A 17,318-nucleotide genomic window follows, 5' to 3' on the forward strand; every position below is an offset into this window, starting at 1 on the left:
GTTTTCTTTAAAACATTAACCAAACTTGTAGGGAATGTTAGCCAAAGTTCTGAGAACGTTCCCTGCTAGCTGGGATAATTGAAGTCTGATGTGAAAGGAGAGAGCACTGTCCCCTGTGGAGCCCCTATGCTGGAGAACACCTTTTCAGACACACAGCCATGAAGCCTCACGTATTGTGGTCTGTTTGTAGTCAATAGTCCACGCAGTCAGCTGACTGTCGACCCTCGCCGCCAACCAACTTCTCCCTCAGCAGCAACGGTTGTATTGTATTAAAGGCTCTGGAAGTTTAAGAACATGCACCTCACAGTGCATCTGGGCTCCTCGATGTGCAAGAGGGATCTGTGCAGCAAGTAGATAACAGCATCGTCCACCCCAATGCCTGGTTTGTATACAAACTGCACTGGGTCTATCTTCAGGCTCACCAGGGGTCGTAGATGGTTCAATATCAGCCTCTCCATGATTTTCATCAAGTGAGAAGTTAAAACCACAGGTCTGAAATGGTGAGGCTCCCTCGGTTGTGCAATCTTCGGTACTGGAAACACACAGGAAGTTTTCCATAGAACAGGAACTTTCTCCAGACAAAGGCTCCGGTTAATGATGTACAGAACCACCTGACAAAGCTGGTCTGCACAGTCCCTGAGCAGTCTGGAGCAAATACCGTCTGGCCCTGTATTTTTTTTCACCTTGACTAAAGGTTTGTAGACGGATAAGAGGTGGACCAGATTATGATCTGAGCGACCAAGCGTGGGAAGGAACTATAAGCATCCTTCACATTTGCAGTAAATCCAGGGTCTTATTATCCCTAGTTGCCCATATAACATGTACTGTAAATGTGGGAAGAGTTGAGGACAATGAGACATGATTAAAAATCAGCTGAAATGAGAAGAAGGGAATGCGGGTGCGATGTTTGCAGCTGTGACACTGAAGTGTGAAGGAGCTCACAAGCCGCTGCAGCAGCAGCGGAGGGAGGAATATACACAGTTATTGCAATAACATGCGAAAACTCCCGTGGAACACGGGACAAACAGAGAACAAAGGACAAAGAGAGAACGAGAAATACTGGGATGTTTAAGTAATGTTCTACATTTAAAAATGTTTATTTTGCGCCCAATACTACAAATAAAATGCATATTTTAATGTGGGGTATCCACCTTGTTTTTAATGTAATAGACTTTATTCAGAGCAGCGCCATGGCTGGCATGTATTATGAAGCGAGGTTGTGAGATAATGTATTCAGTGGCATCCGCTGTATATATAAAAAAAAGATTAGAATCATAGATTCATAGACTCATTAGCAGACCAGTAAAAAAAAAACTTAATAACAGACAGAGTAGTCTAATATTCTACTTTTCTGTGAGAACAGAAAATGGCAAAAAAAAAAAAAAAAAAAAAAAAAACCTGAGTGGTCTGGCACTTGCTAATACCAAGAGCTATGAATAGTGTGTGTGTGTGTGTGTGTGTGTGTGTGTGTGTGTGTGTGTGTGTGTGTGTGTGTGTGTGTGTGTGTGTGTGTGTGTGTGTGTGTGTGTGTGTGTGTGACCAAATGTCCCCACAAGGATAGTAAAACCTGAGATCACCTACATTGTGTGGACCAGCCAGCAGTCCCCACGAGGGAAATGGTTTAACAAATCTACTAAACTTTGAATTTTGAAAATGTAAAAAAATGCATAAAGTTTTCTGCGGGTAGGTTTAGGGGTAGGATTAGTGTAAGGGGATAGAATATACAGTTTGTACAGTATAAAAACCATTATGCCTATGGAGAGTCCCCACAAAGATAGCGAACCAGACGTGTGTGTGTGTGTGTGTGTGTGTGTGTGTGTGTGTGTGTGTGTGTGTGTGTGTGTGTGTGTGTGTGTGTGTGCGCGTGTGTGTGTGTGTGTGTGTGTGTGTGTGTGTGTGTGTGTGTGTGTGTGTGTGTGAACAACCACTTCACATAATAAAATGTTGAAGATATTATTTTCTGATAAATTGCAAGACAGCAACTTCCCATAATGTTTAGCTTGTCTTGTCTCAATGCAAAATTAATCTGTGCGTATATATATATATGTGTGTGTGTGTGTGTGTGTGTGTGTGTGTGTGTGTGTGTGTGTGTGTGTGTGTGTGTGTGTGTGTGTGTGTGTGTGTGTGTGTGTGTCATTTCATCAATGTTTAATATATGTCAACAGTGATTACTACAAAAGAAGCAATGAGACAAACTTGGTGTGAGGATTGGTGTGTTTACAGTACATTTATATTATTTTACATTAGAGCACAAAAAAATCAAACATAGCAAAAAAACAGAACTGGCAACTGACAATAAACTTGTTGTCAAGCTTTGTTCAGACACATCTAAAAATGTTTAGTTTCTTTAGTCTGAACAGCAAATAAAGCCAATGAATTCAGGTGTTAACAAAGCTATATCTATTGTTGTTGTTGTTGTTGTGGTTTTCAATTGTTTTCACCCTCAGATCAGATTTCGAGCAGTTTTTATCATTATTTGGAATGTGGCACATTTTCGTGTGAATTATATGACATTCATTACATGGTGAATAGAAGCCTATATTACTAGTGTAATTAGCAGGTCAGAATTCATAACCTGAAAAATGTTTCAACAGTAAGTCCTAAAGATTGAAATTTAAAACCAAATCAATTTAGTGTACAGTGTGAACAAAGCCCCAAAAGCTCCCAATGGCACATACAAAAAACATTGTAAATACATTAAATATATCACACATAAAAAATGTGTGTATAAACACACAAATACACACAAAATTCACACATACACAAAATATAATTGCTAGTACGAACACCTAGACAAAATATCTGACTTAAGCTGATATTTCTCCTTGGCATCATTCATTGTAAGAAATGAATTAAAAGAAGTTTCAAAATAATAATATTTTGGTCATTACCTTTGATGGCCAATCAGGCCAATTCAAATTCAGTGGATTTGTAGCTTTCTTGCTTTCGTTGATTTTTTGTTTCCCGTAAATAGAAAGTCTTCCTGTGAAAGCCTATGTTTGACACACGCAGACTATCCAGAAATGCTGGGTTTGAGTTTAATAACGGCATCAGAGTGAATAAAATTAATATTTGAACACCCTTTGGAAATGGAAAGAAAAACAGAAGCATTGTTGATTTAATTTATAATCCATTATAAGATTTTGTACATTTTTATGCAATGTGCATTAACACACCTGTGTTGTGTTTAATAGACAGAAAACCACACTCAAAATAAGTTTGAGATTTGTTTCATGGGTGACGATCAAAATGTAGCCGGTGACCCAGGACAGACCGAGCATCACTGCCAGAGAGAAACTACTCAAAATCTTCTTCTTTAGAGTTTTCCGTGAACTAAACAGCAACAGTGTTATTGGTTAAATATATTCTCATAATGCCTTTTGGTTGATAACTGATAGTGTTTTTCCAGTCCCCAAGTAAACATACCTGTTTAAGTTAGGGTTGGTCCTGCAGATGATGTGAAAGAAGTGCAGCAGTATTGCCATGTTTGAGAGCAGTATGAGCGCTAATGGGAGCAAGAATCCCCAAAACATGGGTTTCCCCATACTGAACTTCTGTTTATGGTCCAGTGAAGCCAGCCAGCAACTTCATTAAAGAAGAAAGACAACTGAACTACTAAAATCCAGAGTGAACAATGTAAGAACAAAAAGGTATTTTTTTTATTAATTTTTTTTACATTTAAAGGGTTAGTTCACCCAAAAATGAAAATTCTGTCATTCACTCAACTTCATATCGTTCCAAACCCATAAGACTTTATTTCATCTTCGAAACACAAATTATGATATTTTAACTGAAATCTGTGAGCTTTCTGTCCCTCCGTTGACAGTTATGCAACTTCCACTTTTGCGCTTCAAAAAGTCCGTAAAGAGATCATGAAACTAATCCCCACGAATTGAGTGGCTTAGTCCAAATTTCCTTAAATGACTCGATCGCTTTATGAAATGAACATACTGAATTTAAGCTTTTATTCAAATATAAACATTCATCAAAGCATGCATCAGTTATGGAATATGGAAGCCCAACCATGCTTGCTCGCTTCTGCAAGAACCAATGAGCTTCATTCTCATGTGATATGCAGCATGTTTGAGCTTTAGCAAGAGGAGGGAGGGAACAGAGGGAACAGAGAAGTTACGCCAGGTTATTGACAAATTTGAATGTCGCCTGAGAACCCAATCACATTTGAGTGTAAATAAAACAAGCCAATGGACATTGGAGAGTGAATTCCGCAGTTCTACAAATGTCTGCCAGCAAGGCACTGTGTGCCAATGCCCAGGAGGAGGCAACACTCTGAGTGGAGTGAGCTCTCACTCCAAGGGGGCACGGCCGGTCGTGAGTTTGATATGCCAAGACGTCTTCCAAAATCCAGTGAGCTACCCTCGCAGTGACATTCGTCGCACGTAGGGTGAGGTCCGTCGCTGTGCGCAGTTCCTGCATCAACCCTGGATCAGAACTACCCTCGTGCAACTCTTTGAGTTCCTTGGTCTGACACACTTGCAGGAGGGCCATGGCGTGCAGGGCAGAGGCGGAGATGCCTGTCCAGCATTGCTTTAAGCCTTGGCCGTAATCACAGATGAAAACTTACAGGCCTTGAATGGGAGACGCAGATTACTCTGCCAGACGGCAGCATTTTGAAGGTATAGCTGCATTGCAACGGCACACTCCACTGGGGGGATACCATGTACCCTTTGGCCACCCAACCATCGAGGGAATGGAGAAGGCACCAGAGTGGTTTCAGCAGAAAAAAAGGTGCCTCCACGACTCTGTGACCTCCTCATGCACCTCCGGGGAAGAAAGGAACTGGAGTGGGACGCTGCTGTTCAGCACGCCTCACCCCAAGACACCAATCATCCAGTCTTGAGCGTTTGGGACACGGTGGAGGATTTCACCCAAGCCTGACGCTCTCAGCGATGCAAGCAAGGATGCTTGAGCTTCTGTTTATGTTCACTGAACAATGTTCATATGTGAATAAAAGCCTAAATTCAATTTGTTCATCATATATAGTGATCACATTTGGACTAAACAGCTCAAAGTGTCAAAGTGGTTGTTGCGTATACTGTCAATTTGTGCTTTGAAGATGAACGAAAGTCTTGCGGGTCTGGTACGATGGGAGGGTGAGTAAATGATGACAGAATTTTTCTTTTTGGGTGAACTATCCTAAGGGCTGGTTTCACAGGCAGGGCTTAGATTAAGACAGGGTTATGTCTTAAATTAGGCCATTTAAGTATCTTTTTTTAAAGGTACCTTAAAAAACATTAGTGTTCATCTTTAGAAAAAACAATGGCACTGACATAAAACAGCTCAAACATGCATTTTAGTCTGGGACTAGGCGTAAGCCTTGTCTGTGAGTCTGGGCATAAAAGAAATAAAGTTGAGTTTAAAAAATTTGAAATATTTGATACTTACAACTCTTCTTGTCGATAACCTAAAGGCTCTTTCACACTGTAGGTGGAACCCAATGAGATACCAACAATAACAGCAGGTAGAACTAAACAGAAAAATATGTTTTGACATTTAATTACATTATATATTATATATATTATTTCATATTTAGGGTTTAGTCTTTTGTTTGATTGTGCAGTTAATACCCAGGATGCAGGGGTGGATGAAATAAGAAAAAACGATTTACCAATATTCATAAAAATGCTGGTTGACAATATACACCTATCTTTCTTTATTTATTTCGTTTTTGGAAAAGTTTTTTTTAAAAATTAAAATACAGTCATGTACACTGCAGTAAAGGTACTTGATCAATATAACTAAACAATTATTTGAAATACAGTTTTATCATATCTTTTCGCTGAGTCATTAGTGGGGTTTTTTTCCAATACAATCAAGGCTTCTTATTCGTATTTAGTTTAAGCAAGATGAGTGATTTCTGAAGACACAACACAAAATGGGGGAAAATATTTTCGATTTGAACCCCTTTCCTGCATTTACATACATTTAGGGACAATGGTGATACAAAATCCAGGAAATAATTTGATTATAATGATAAATTCTGCCAAAAAGAATAGTAGGCTACTAAACTATGTCTGACTTAATTCTGTACTTATTCTACTCATCTGCTAGTACTTGTTAGAAGAAGCAGTGGAACAACAGGATAGAACATCAGTCTGTGAGTGTTTACATTTCTCATTAGATTTTAGCGCGGCTCTTCGTCGCTAGGAAACTTTGTTTTGTTTTCTGTTTTACCCCTGGTAAAACGTGTGCTGACCTGGCGTTTGTTTGTGTGTCGTGTCTTTTGAGTTTCGTATGGCTAAGTAGTAGGGCGTGGCCTGCTGTATTTAATAACATAATAGGTAATAGGCGTGTATATAATTGGTTAGTGCACCGCGGCAGCGGTCGTGGCAGCCCTCGTCTGAAGCCCTCATCGTGTGAAGACCGAGCAAGGACACTGACAATGCACTTGAGTATTAATTTCTTGTTGTTTATTTTATTTTATTGATGTTTCCTTTCTCTTCTACACAACTTTTCATCTGATCTTTCTGTTTGTGAGCTCTTTTACACTATGTATTTTCAAATCCCTACTATTACTAACATACGTAAATCAAATGTCACACGTCGGAGTCAGTACAATCCTAACAACCTGTGTACCTTTCCGGTGTCTTCTAGTACTTTATTCTCTTTTCCTATTGATCTCTGGAACTGCCAGTCCTCTGTAAACAAAGCTGATTTCATTACATCTATTTCTAGTCGTTCAGGTCTCAGCCTATTGGCCCTGACTGAGACCTGGATCAGACCAAAGGACACTGTCACACCTGCTGCCCTCTCCACTAACTTCACTTTCTCACACACCCCTCGCCTGAGTGGAAGGGGTGGAGGTACTGGTCTGCTCATCTCAAACGACTAGAAATTTGATATTTTACCACCTCTATGTGACAACGGCTAATTTGAATCACATTCAATTACTATCACTAGTCCTATTAAAATACATTTTGTAGTTGTATATCGTCCCCCAGGTCAGCTCCAGCTTTTCTTGGAGGAGCTTGATGTGGAACTCCTCTCATAGTTCTTGAAGACTTCAACATCCACCTAGAAAAACCTCAGGCTTCTGATTTCCACACTCTGCTTGCCTCATTAGACCTCAAATGAGTATCTACAGCGGCTACTCACAAATCATGTAACCAATTGGACCTTATTTACAACGCGCTACTGCTCCACTGACCATACACTGGTAAGTCCGCTGCACATCTCAGATCACTTCCTCCTCACTCTCAAACTCAACCTGCCTCAGAACACATCACACACTCCTCCACAGGTCACCTTTCGGCGGAACCTCACTTTCACCCTCTCACCTATCCTCTTTTGTCTCATCCACACTCACTCCACCTGATCAGCTCTCAACACAAGATACTAACAGTGCAACTGATACTCTTTTCTCCACTTTAACATCCTGCTTGGACAACTTCTGCCCCCTTTCCTCCAGGCCAGCCCGCACCACACCTTCTGCCTCTGGTTAGCTGATGTTCTCAGCGAACATTGTTCTAATCTCAGGGGTTCAGAGAGGAAGTGGCGCTAATCGAAAGATCCTACTGACCTTGGTCTTTATTAATCCCTCCTCTCTTCCTTCTCTGCTAATATCTCTACTGCTAAAATGACTTACTATCTCAACAAAATTAACAACTGACTTCTGACTCTTGCATACTTTTCAAAACCTTCTCCTGTCTTCTCAACACTCCTCCTCCTCCATCAAGCCTAACAGCTGATGATTTTGCCACATTCTTCATAGATAAAACAACCACCATCAGCGGCCAATTGACAAGATCACAAACTGACACACACATTTTACCAGCTAATGCACACATTCTACCCTCCTTCTCTCTGCTTTCAGAGGCAGAAGTCTCCAAACTCCTCCTTTCCAATCGTCCTACCACCTGTCCGGTTGATCCTATTCTCACTAATCAACTTCAAGCCATTTCTTCCTCAGTTGTAACCGCACTCACGCACATCATAAACACCTCTCTTTACACTGATACCTTTCCCACTGCTTAAGAAACCCCTCTAAATCCAGCACATCTGGAAAATTATAGACTGGTATGCCTTCTACCATTCGTTGCTAAAACACTTAAACGAGTTGTTTTTTCTGGTTTCAAAAGCTGACACTCAAATGAGACTGCCCTGCTCTCAGTAATTGAAGCTCTGTTCTCATCCTGCTGGATCTGTCGGCTGCCTTTAACACGGTTAACCACCAGATCCTCCTGTCAATCCTAAAGATGAAGGGCATCTCAGGAAATGCACTCCAATGGTTGAAGTCTTACCTCTCAGGTGGGTCCTTTTGGGTGTTGTGGAGGGGTGTGGTGTCTAAGACCCAACATCTAGCTACTGGGGTGCCTCAGGGCTGAGTGCTTGGACCACTTCTCTTCTCCATCTACATGACATCACTAGGATCTGTGATTCAGAAACATGGCTTTACCTATCACTGCTACGCCGATGACACACAACTCTTCCTCTCATTCCAGCCTGATGATCCAACGGTAACTGCTCGCATCTCAGCCTTCCTGACAGACATTTCTGGCTGGATGAAGGACCAGCACCTTCAACTAAACCTTGCAAAGACAGAGCTACTTGTGGTCCCGGCCAACCCAACACTTCATCACAACTTCACCATTCAGCTAGGCTCGTCATCCATAACTTCATCAAGGTCAGCCAGGAATCTTGGGGTTGTAATTGATGATCAATTTAACTTCATAGACCACATTGCTAGAACTGCCCGGTCATGTAGATTTGCCTTGCACAACATTAGGAGGATCAGGCCCTTCCTAACAGAGCATGCTACATAACTCCTTGTCCAAGCGCTTGTTCTATCCAGACTAGACTATTGCAATGCTCTCCTGGCTGGTCTTCCAGCTCGCTCTATCAAACCTCTGCAACTGATCCAGAATGCTGCAGCCAGAGTGGTCTTTAATGAGCCGAAGAGAGCACACGTCACTCCTCTCCTCACATAATTGCACTGGTTGCCAGTTGCCGCTCACATTAATTTCAAGTCACTGACGTTTGCCTACAGAACAACCACTGGCTCTGCTCCCTTTTACCTAATCTCATTACTTCAGGCTTATGTGCCATCCAGAAACTTGCACTCTGCAAGCGAATGTCGCCTTGTGGTACCATCTCAAAGAGGCACAAAATCTCTTTCTCTGACCTTTACCATGACTGTTCCCTGCTGGTGGGATGATCTGCCTATCTCAACCAGAGCTGCTGAGTCCGTAGCCACTTTCAAGAAATGTCTGAAGTCACATTTTTTTCGGCAGCACTTGATCCACTAATACTAACACTTTCTCTTCTATTCTATTTTTTTTATAAAAATAAAAAAAATGTACTGTATTAGATTAAACAGAAGGGTCATAGCACTTGCATATTGTTGTCCTACTGTTAGATTAATTGTTTCTATTGTTCTCATTTGTAAGTCGCTTTGGATAAAGGCGTCTGCTAAATGAATAAATGGGAATGGAAATAGAAGCGTCAGGGTGTTTATTAATATAACTCTGGTTGTAAAGAAGAAAGTCATTTACACCTAGGATGGCTTGAGGGTGAGTAAATCATGGGGTAATTTTCATTTTAAATTGAACTACTCCTTTAATAATAACTGAGGTACTTCTCTCACCGTTATCGCTTCTTCATGCTGGTAAGAAAACGTCACAGTGAGAGGGTCAATTCCACACAGTCATACAGTACTTTAGATGATTAACATTTAACAAACCTTAAAGGGATAGTTCACCGTAAAGTGACAAAAAAGGTCTTCATTTACTCACCCTGGTGTTGTGCTAATGCCACATGCCCTTCTTTCTTCTTTGGACCATAAGGCAAAATATCCAAAAGTATCACAGAATGATCCCATGCAACACGTGTCTTATATTCCATGTGTACTGGGGGTATATAAAACAAACAAACTAAACAAATTTCGATGTATTTTTTTTAATGAAAATCCTGACCTTGGCAGTTAGTCTTCTCTGCACGGCTGCACAATGTGTGCATTCTCTAAGTGCCGCAGTTTACACCGTCTTGCTCAGAAAAAGCACACAAGTTGTGAGAAATCAAGATTAACATAAAAGCAACATAAAATGCCTAAAAATCCCCCCCCCCACAAACACCCCCCCCCCCCACACACACACACACACACACAAAAAAGTATCTGTGTGCTTTTTTTTACCGAGTTAAATATCTCTGGGAAGTCTCAAACCCGCACATTGCCCAGTAGTGCACAGAACACCAACGGCTAAGGTCAGGATTTTTCTGCAAGTTTCTGGTTGTTGTTTTTTCCCCAAACCCTATAGTATACTCCCAGAACATTTGGAATATATGGCATGAGCGTATGGGATCATTCTGTGAAGCTTTTATATATTTTTTGCATGAAGCTTGATCCTGGTGCTATTCGCTGCCATTGTATGGATGAGCACGAGCAGAACATTTTGTTTTTAATTCTCCTCTTGTGGTCACAAAAAGAATGAAGGGCATACGGCATTGGAACAACACCAGGGTGAGTAAATGATGAGAAATGATTCATTAAAGTTTGTGAGGAAAACTCAAACAGAAAGCAATGCTTTCTTGACAAAAAAAAGGATTTATTCTGCTGTGGCGCTAATGATTCAGCAGCAGCAAAGTGGCACAAGTAAAACTGGCATAACCACAATAAAAATGTGAATAGTTATACCAGTTGATACATTTACGCATATATTGTTTTAACCAAGGGTGTAACTTTGGTTTGAGAATTGGGGGGGGGTAGACACGACACAAAATGGGGGAAAATATTTTCGATTTGAACCCCTTTCCTGCATTTACATACATTTAGGGACAATGGTGATACAAAATCCAGGAAATAATTTTATTATAATGATAAATTCTGCCAAAAAGAATAGTAGGCTACTAAACTATGTATAATGAAAAAGATGTCTTACTTTCGTTATTGTTTAATAGGGGCCGATTGCCAAGACTTCAGAGAATCATCTTATTAATCATTTCAAAATAAAAAATGTTAGCTATTAATGTTTCTCTGTAAATAAAATGTAAATAATATGAGACTCAATTTCCACTGTAATGTAGAAACAACATAAAGACAGTATATTTTAAATAATTGTTTAATGGCATTTTTATGAATGAAGGCAAGTATCACTGATATTAATATAGCTACTGATGTCTCAATGAAAATAATCTCATTAATAATCCCATTAATTTAAATTAATTAATTTAAATTATTATTTTATTTGATTAATCCATTAATCCTTTCTTTAGTCAAGAGCAGTGTGTACTTTTCTCTGTTCCCTTTGTTCTTTGGTAAACTGTACTGACAGAGAGAATTAGTGGCTGCTGTCACTTTAAGACCAGCCACTGTTGACAGGATCTCACGTGTCTAATTCTCTCACTACTCTTTACTTTCATTCAAGATTTTATTTAACTAATTCAAGACTATTCTGGTGGGATACTCGATAAAACGGACATTTTGGCATAAATGTGTGTTTGTTATTGTTAGTTCAAGCGCGAAAGAGAACTCGATCCTGGCGCGCTGTCTGTGCGATACTGGCGTGCATCTTTCTGTGCGTCTTGTGTGTGTCAGGAGGACATTCACGGAGCGCGTTCTCTTTTGTATTGTCACACATGACAGAAAGAACGAATGCTGCGTTAATTGCGTTAAATATTTTAACACTTTAAAGCTGGACAAAAAATAATCGCATGCGTTAACGTTGACAGCACTACTTCGTTGCTGACAGAAAATGCTGTGGTTTAAAATGGACTCGTTTTCATGGTAGGCATACAGAATGTTTTTTAGTAGGCTACACAGAATGTTCTACATTACATGTTTAGCTAACATTAACAGTCTGAAATTACCTAGCAGCAGTGTATGTTAAAGTTAGCTCAGTCAACGTAAGGCTAACATCAACAGGTGTAGACAGAAAATATGATTATCCTGACCTGAGTTAATTAATGTGAATCAACCAACTCACATCTCCTTTCTTTCTTTTCATCCATGATGACATTAAAGTCACCTGTTGTTGTTTCTGGCGTTTCATTGATGTCTGTGCCCCAACTGCTATACCTGCTCATTAGCGTGTTCAGTGAGCTATTGCTATTATAGGGCGGCACAAACGGTATTTTGAAAAGTGGGGGAGACATCCCCCTGTCCCCATAGGAAATTACGGCCGTGGTTTTAACCCACACTGAAAACCAAGCACAAACTACACAATACATTAGTGTTTTGTTCAATGTCCCTTACCCCATCCAATCGCCAGGGAGACCTTTGGAAACCATGGAGGTGGTCCAGAGACTTTTTTGAAGAGGAGAAACACATTAATGCCGTACAGAGTGTTCCAAGTGAACGTGGCCAACAGGAAGTACTGAAGGAGAGCTGTAAATGCTGTACAGGGACCCTCATCTGGGTACTTGTGATGGTCTGAGTCAGGAATTATGTTCTGAACAGACACATTTGCCACAATCGGATGTTGGACAGGGTTGTTTATGCCGAAGATGAAGAAAAGATAGAAAAAAGTCATGCTCATGCAAATGTTCACAACTAGCAGAGTAGGACTGCCTCCTCTTGACTTCCTGTGGCAAAGTGCATGAATATAAGTTATAAAAAGTTTCACCACTGAAATAGCTGTGGCTATGTCAGTGTAATGTTTATGTTTATGCCAGTGTAAACTATAAGCCTTTACCTGGTTATGATTTGGTACACAGCTGTGACAACCAGACCCAGTACAGACAGAGCGCAGCCGGTGATGCTGATCCAATGCAAAGCTTCAGAATACTGATAGTTGATATCAAATGTCTGCAGAAAATGACACTAAAATTCTAGTTGCAATGAACTTTAATTCACAGCATCATAGACTTTACACTCTTAAAAATAAAGGTTCTTTACTGGCATCTTTGGTTCATTGGCATTTCATGGAACATTTCAATTCCACAAAAAGTTCTATATAGTGGAGAACGGTTCTTCTGATTATTAAAAATGTTCTTTAGAATAAGAAAAAAATGGTTCTTTTAAGAATTGTTCAGTTAAAGGTCATTTGGTGAAGCAAATATGTATCTTCTATGGCATTGCTCTGAAAACAACCTTTATTTTTTAGAGTGTACTAAACCATTTAAGTCAAATATCAATGATATTTACATCCTATAAATATATCTTACCATCAGAATGGCAAAGTTTGCATTTTGAAATTTTTCAAATTTCAAATTTTTCGGTTTACAGCTGCATACTACATGACCTCCTGGGTTCATAATTTTGGAGCAGCCTTCTGTGCTCCAGTCCTTTTTAGTGTAACTCCAAAACACACATGCAAAGTCGTTGAGGGATAGTGTGGAATCGACCTGAAAGTTCAACAATGTATTAATTCATAAACCCCATACCTGTGCTGTGCTGACCTCTGTCAATGTCACACTAAGAAAAAAATGGTTTAGAACTATATACTGAAAGGTTCTTTAAGGGAACTAAAAACCCCTTTTTGAACATTTATTTTTAAGAGTTTGATTATTAATAAGCTACAGCAAGGCGTGTTGTCTTGTTGGACTAGCTGCTCACCGATGGTGTGAATTCAAACTCAATGTGGTCAAATCCAAGATTTTCTTGAAGGTTGGCAGATATTACTCTTCTCTTGGTATCCAGAGAAGGTTGAAAGCTTTTTGACTGAAAGAACTGATCACTATCATAGAGGACAAACCCAACATCTTTATCAAAATCTACAGAAATAGGGACAAAGTTACTATAGTTAAAATATCACTTTCAACCGATTATTTCATGTGGAATAATTACAAAATACAACAAGGGGGAATGTAGACCTTCACTGAACACGACATTCATTTGAAGGTCAATGTTATCTTTGGAAATCTCAGCCTGTGTCGTATCCAGTTGTATTCTGTTAGGTAAAAAGGTATCATTTTGCCCTGAAGAAATGAAGATAAACATGAATGTTAGTAGCACACTAACTGTCCAAACTCTTACCAAAAAAAATAAGTATAATTAAATTGTATTCAGTATACATAAGTAAAGTTCAAGTATATTTTTAATTTATGTATAAGTATAATAATATCAATATACTAGTAGTATACTTGTGTGTACTATTTCAATACTACTTGGGACTAAATTGGCCCACTTTTTTAGTGCATAAGTGAACTTTTATGTATACTGATAGTTCCATTTCTGATGCTGTGTCGAAATACAGATACTAAGGGTCACTCTTGGGAGCCCCAAATACCTCTGATATATTCAGAAAAGGTCAATGAAATTGGTATGTGGAACTAGATCAAATATCAGCGGTCTCTTTCAGCATTTGCAGAGATAAGTGCAGTTCCCCTGGTTGCATCAGCGGCGTTCTGAAAGAGGCAATTTCCTTAATTAAGAGTGAATTCCTCTAAAAGAGCTGCACGGCAGATCACCTCTTTTTAAAGATGCCGTTCCCTCCTTCTGGGTGCAGACGATTTCTCTCTCTCTCTGATGTTGTGTTTTCATTATTCTGGATGAGTTAGGCTGCTCGTTCACATTTTTTAACTTTGTTACAAACACTCATGGTTGGATGATTGGTTCCAGAGGTCAGAGCTCGATGCACAGCTGAGGTCCCGTTCTTACCGGAGATCTCAAAGTCGTGGAAGGCACATTTTTCAGCCAGAACAGGACTTGGGTCCACAGGACTTGGGGTGAGCCTCACTCCCATGGGAGGGTGGAGGGACATTTACATGGTCAGAAAGACAGGAATTTTCTCTTTCCCTGAGTCACACACACATACTACATACTACGTTTTTTGTTTTTTTACGATGGCCAGACATCGAATACTCGCACCAGAACCTTGGTGGATACAAATACTTGGCCTCCCTGCAATTTGTTGCAATGGGTCTATATAGAGAGAAAGGTAAGTGTGAGAGTATCAGTGAGGCGCAGGCCCCTCGACAGTTGGTCCTGTGAGCAAAGTAGGTGTTTTGACACTCCATTCACCACGAGTGCCAAGGGACGCAAAACCTCCCAATGTGGCAACTCCTACTCCCCCTCGCTACTCACCTCACATGAAATGTGGTTCCATTGGTGCCGCTAGTACAGATTCTGGACGCATTGGCTAGCTCTTTTCAGTCCATCATGCTGGCTCATCAGAACAGTCTGGTTCGGCTGTTCTTTTCTTCAGGCGCCTGCACAGATTCAGCGGCGTTCTTTCTACTTCAGTACGAGGCAAGAACTCTGCTGTCATTCGGGTGGAGATCGCTGTCCTCTAAGCGAAGGACAGGATGGAGCTTGTCCCTCCAGCCAAGAAGGGTTTTACAGCCCTTACGCTTTTCTCTGTATGAAGTTGGACTCGATCCCCATGACAGGTCGTCTGTCACAAACCGTGCACAGTCAGTGCTGAACTGCTTGAAACTGTTCAAGCACAAAACAGCGGTACCACTGAAATATTTTCAGAGGCCCCTTGGGCAAATGGCATCCTTGGCAGCGGTCATGAGAGACTTCATATGAAAACATTAAAGTTTCTAAAATATTCCACATTTTTGAGCAGCAGTGTACATAAATAAAAACAATGCATCATGACTCTTCTTCTTTCGCTGCATTCACACCATGTTTTAATTACAAGATGACAACATGTGACATTCTACTCTGAGCTGTTCATGTCCAAAGACTTGCAATTATGCATCTCTATGGTAAACACTATTAATGCCAAAATTAACTGCAGTGGCCTGGTGGTACAAGTCGGAGCCTTGTAGAACTGTAATTGCGAGTTCTACAAGGTCATGAACACTTTTTAAAAGTCGGAATCTTGTCATTTTGACATGCCGTGAATGCACCTTTTTTCTAGAGAGTTTGGTTGTATATGTAAGCTTCAAACTTGCCTTTAAAAGAGGTTAATTGCACTTGTCGGATTGGAGTTTGCCCCTTCAGTGACTGCACTGCCATGTTCGGTTGCACCAGCAATGGATTTGACTTCTCACGCAGAGAGAGTTTCTGTAGAGTCTGTGTTAGCCTAAACAAACACAATTAAAAAGTCAGACAGCAGGTCAAAAAGAAAGTGATTACGAATTTGGTTGAGATGGTTCTGTATGTCAGTGTCAGTGCAGTGAGTGTGAATTGTTTTTTTACTCAAGTATTGCTGCTTGGTCAACAGAAAAGTATATCCCATGACTTGCGCTCAGGAGTTGACTGACTGTGGTGACTGCTGACACTGCAATATCCTGAACAATGAAGAAAAAGAGTTTCTCAAAACAACTCTGGTTTGTATAAGCACTGATGAACCAAAACATTATGACCGGTCACAGGTGAAGCAAACATCGTTGATCATCTTCTAACAAGACCACATATTAAGGTCTGGGTAGATTAGATGGTAAGTAAACAATAACAATCCTTGCAATCAACATGTTGAATGCAGGAGAAATGGGCAGAAATAAAGATCTGATCGAATTTGATATGGTCCAAATTGTTATGGCAAGGAATTTGGGTCAGAGTATCTTTTAAATGGCAAAGCTTGTGGGTTTCCCCGGGTCAGCAGTGGTGAGAATTTACCAACAGTGGTCCGAGAAGTGATAAACCACAAACCGGCGACAGGGTGTTGGGCACCCAAGGCTGGCTACAACTAACAGTGCATCACACTCTGCTGCGTATGCGGCTGCATAGCTCAGACCAGAGTGTCTACGATGTCCCCTGTCCACCATCGAAAGCGTCTACAATGGGGCACTCGAACATCGAAACTGGATCTTGGAGCAGTGGAAGAAGGTCGGCTGGTCCACTGAGTCCGGTTTTCTTTTACATCACGTGGACGGCTGTGCACGTGTGTGCCGTTTACCTGGGGAAGGGATGGCACCAGGATGCACTGTGGGACGACGACAAGCCGGTGGAGGAAGTGTGATTCTCTGGGCAATGTTCTGCTGGGAAACCCTGGGTTTGGCCACTCATGTGGACATCAACTTGATATGTGCCACCTACCTAAGCACTGTTGCAGACTAGGTCTACTCCTTCATGACAGTGGAGTTCCCTGGTGGAAGTTGCCTCTTTCAGCAGGATAATGCTCTCTGCCACACTGCACACATTGTGCAGGAATAGTTTGAGGAAAGTCTGATGAAAAGTACAAGGTGTTGCCCTGGCCTCCAAATTCCTCAGATCTTAATCCAATTGAGCATGAGTGGGATGTTCTGGACCAACAAGTTCGATCCACGACAGCTCCACCTCGCAACCTACAGCACTCGAATGATCTGCTGCTAATGTCTTGGTGCCAGATACCTTTCAGGGGTCTTGTAGAGTCCATGCCTCCGCAGCATGCGGAGGACCGACAGTAGATTAGAGAGGTGCTGATAATGTTTTTGCTCATCTGTGTACAGTAGTATTATGAAAATTTTTCAGACATACTTCTGGTTCTATGAGG

At 40.8% G+C, this 17,318-nt stretch overlaps 1 protein-coding gene across 1 annotated transcript; it reads right to left on the reverse strand.

The window, feature by feature from the left end:
- Nucleotides 1-2,212: 2,212 nt before the first annotated feature.
- LOC143735627 (adhesion G-protein coupled receptor G7-like) lies at nucleotides 2,213-12,528 on the reverse strand. The gene is made up of 5 exons (XM_077225779.1): nucleotides 12,206-12,528; nucleotides 5,404-5,485; nucleotides 3,427-3,585; nucleotides 3,177-3,333; nucleotides 2,213-3,081 (listed from the first exon to the last, which is right to left on the reverse strand). The coding sequence occupies exons 1-5, from the start codon at nucleotides 12,486-12,488 to the stop codon at nucleotides 2,905-2,907; spliced, it is 858 nt and encodes a 285-aa protein (XP_077081894.1). The 5' UTR covers nucleotides 12,489-12,528; the 3' UTR covers nucleotides 2,213-2,904.
- Nucleotides 12,529-17,318: the final 4,790 nt, after the last annotated feature.

The sequence above is a fragment of the Siphateles boraxobius genome, unplaced genomic scaffold, assembly GCF_051911475.1.
Source record: "Siphateles boraxobius isolate OS27281-9 unplaced genomic scaffold, OSU_SipBor_1 13, whole genome shotgun sequence".
Taxonomy (NCBI): Eukaryota; Metazoa; Chordata; class Actinopteri; order Cypriniformes; family Leuciscidae; genus Siphateles; species Siphateles boraxobius.

Excerpts from the sequence above, each read along its gene's own strand:
- LOC143735627 (XM_077225779.1), bottom strand. The coding sequence starts at position 12,488 with ATGAGCATGACTTTTTTCTATCTTTTCTTCATCTTCGGCATAAACAAC. Across the intron at positions 5,486-12,205 it reads CTCCCTGGCGATTGGATGGG|TTCTACCTGCTGTTATTGTT; the intron begins GTAAGGGACATT and ends TTTTCTGTTTAG. Across the intron at positions 3,082-3,176 it reads GTCTATTAAACACAACACAG|GGTGTTCAAATATTAATTTT; the intron begins GTGTGTTAATGC and ends CCATTTCCAAAG.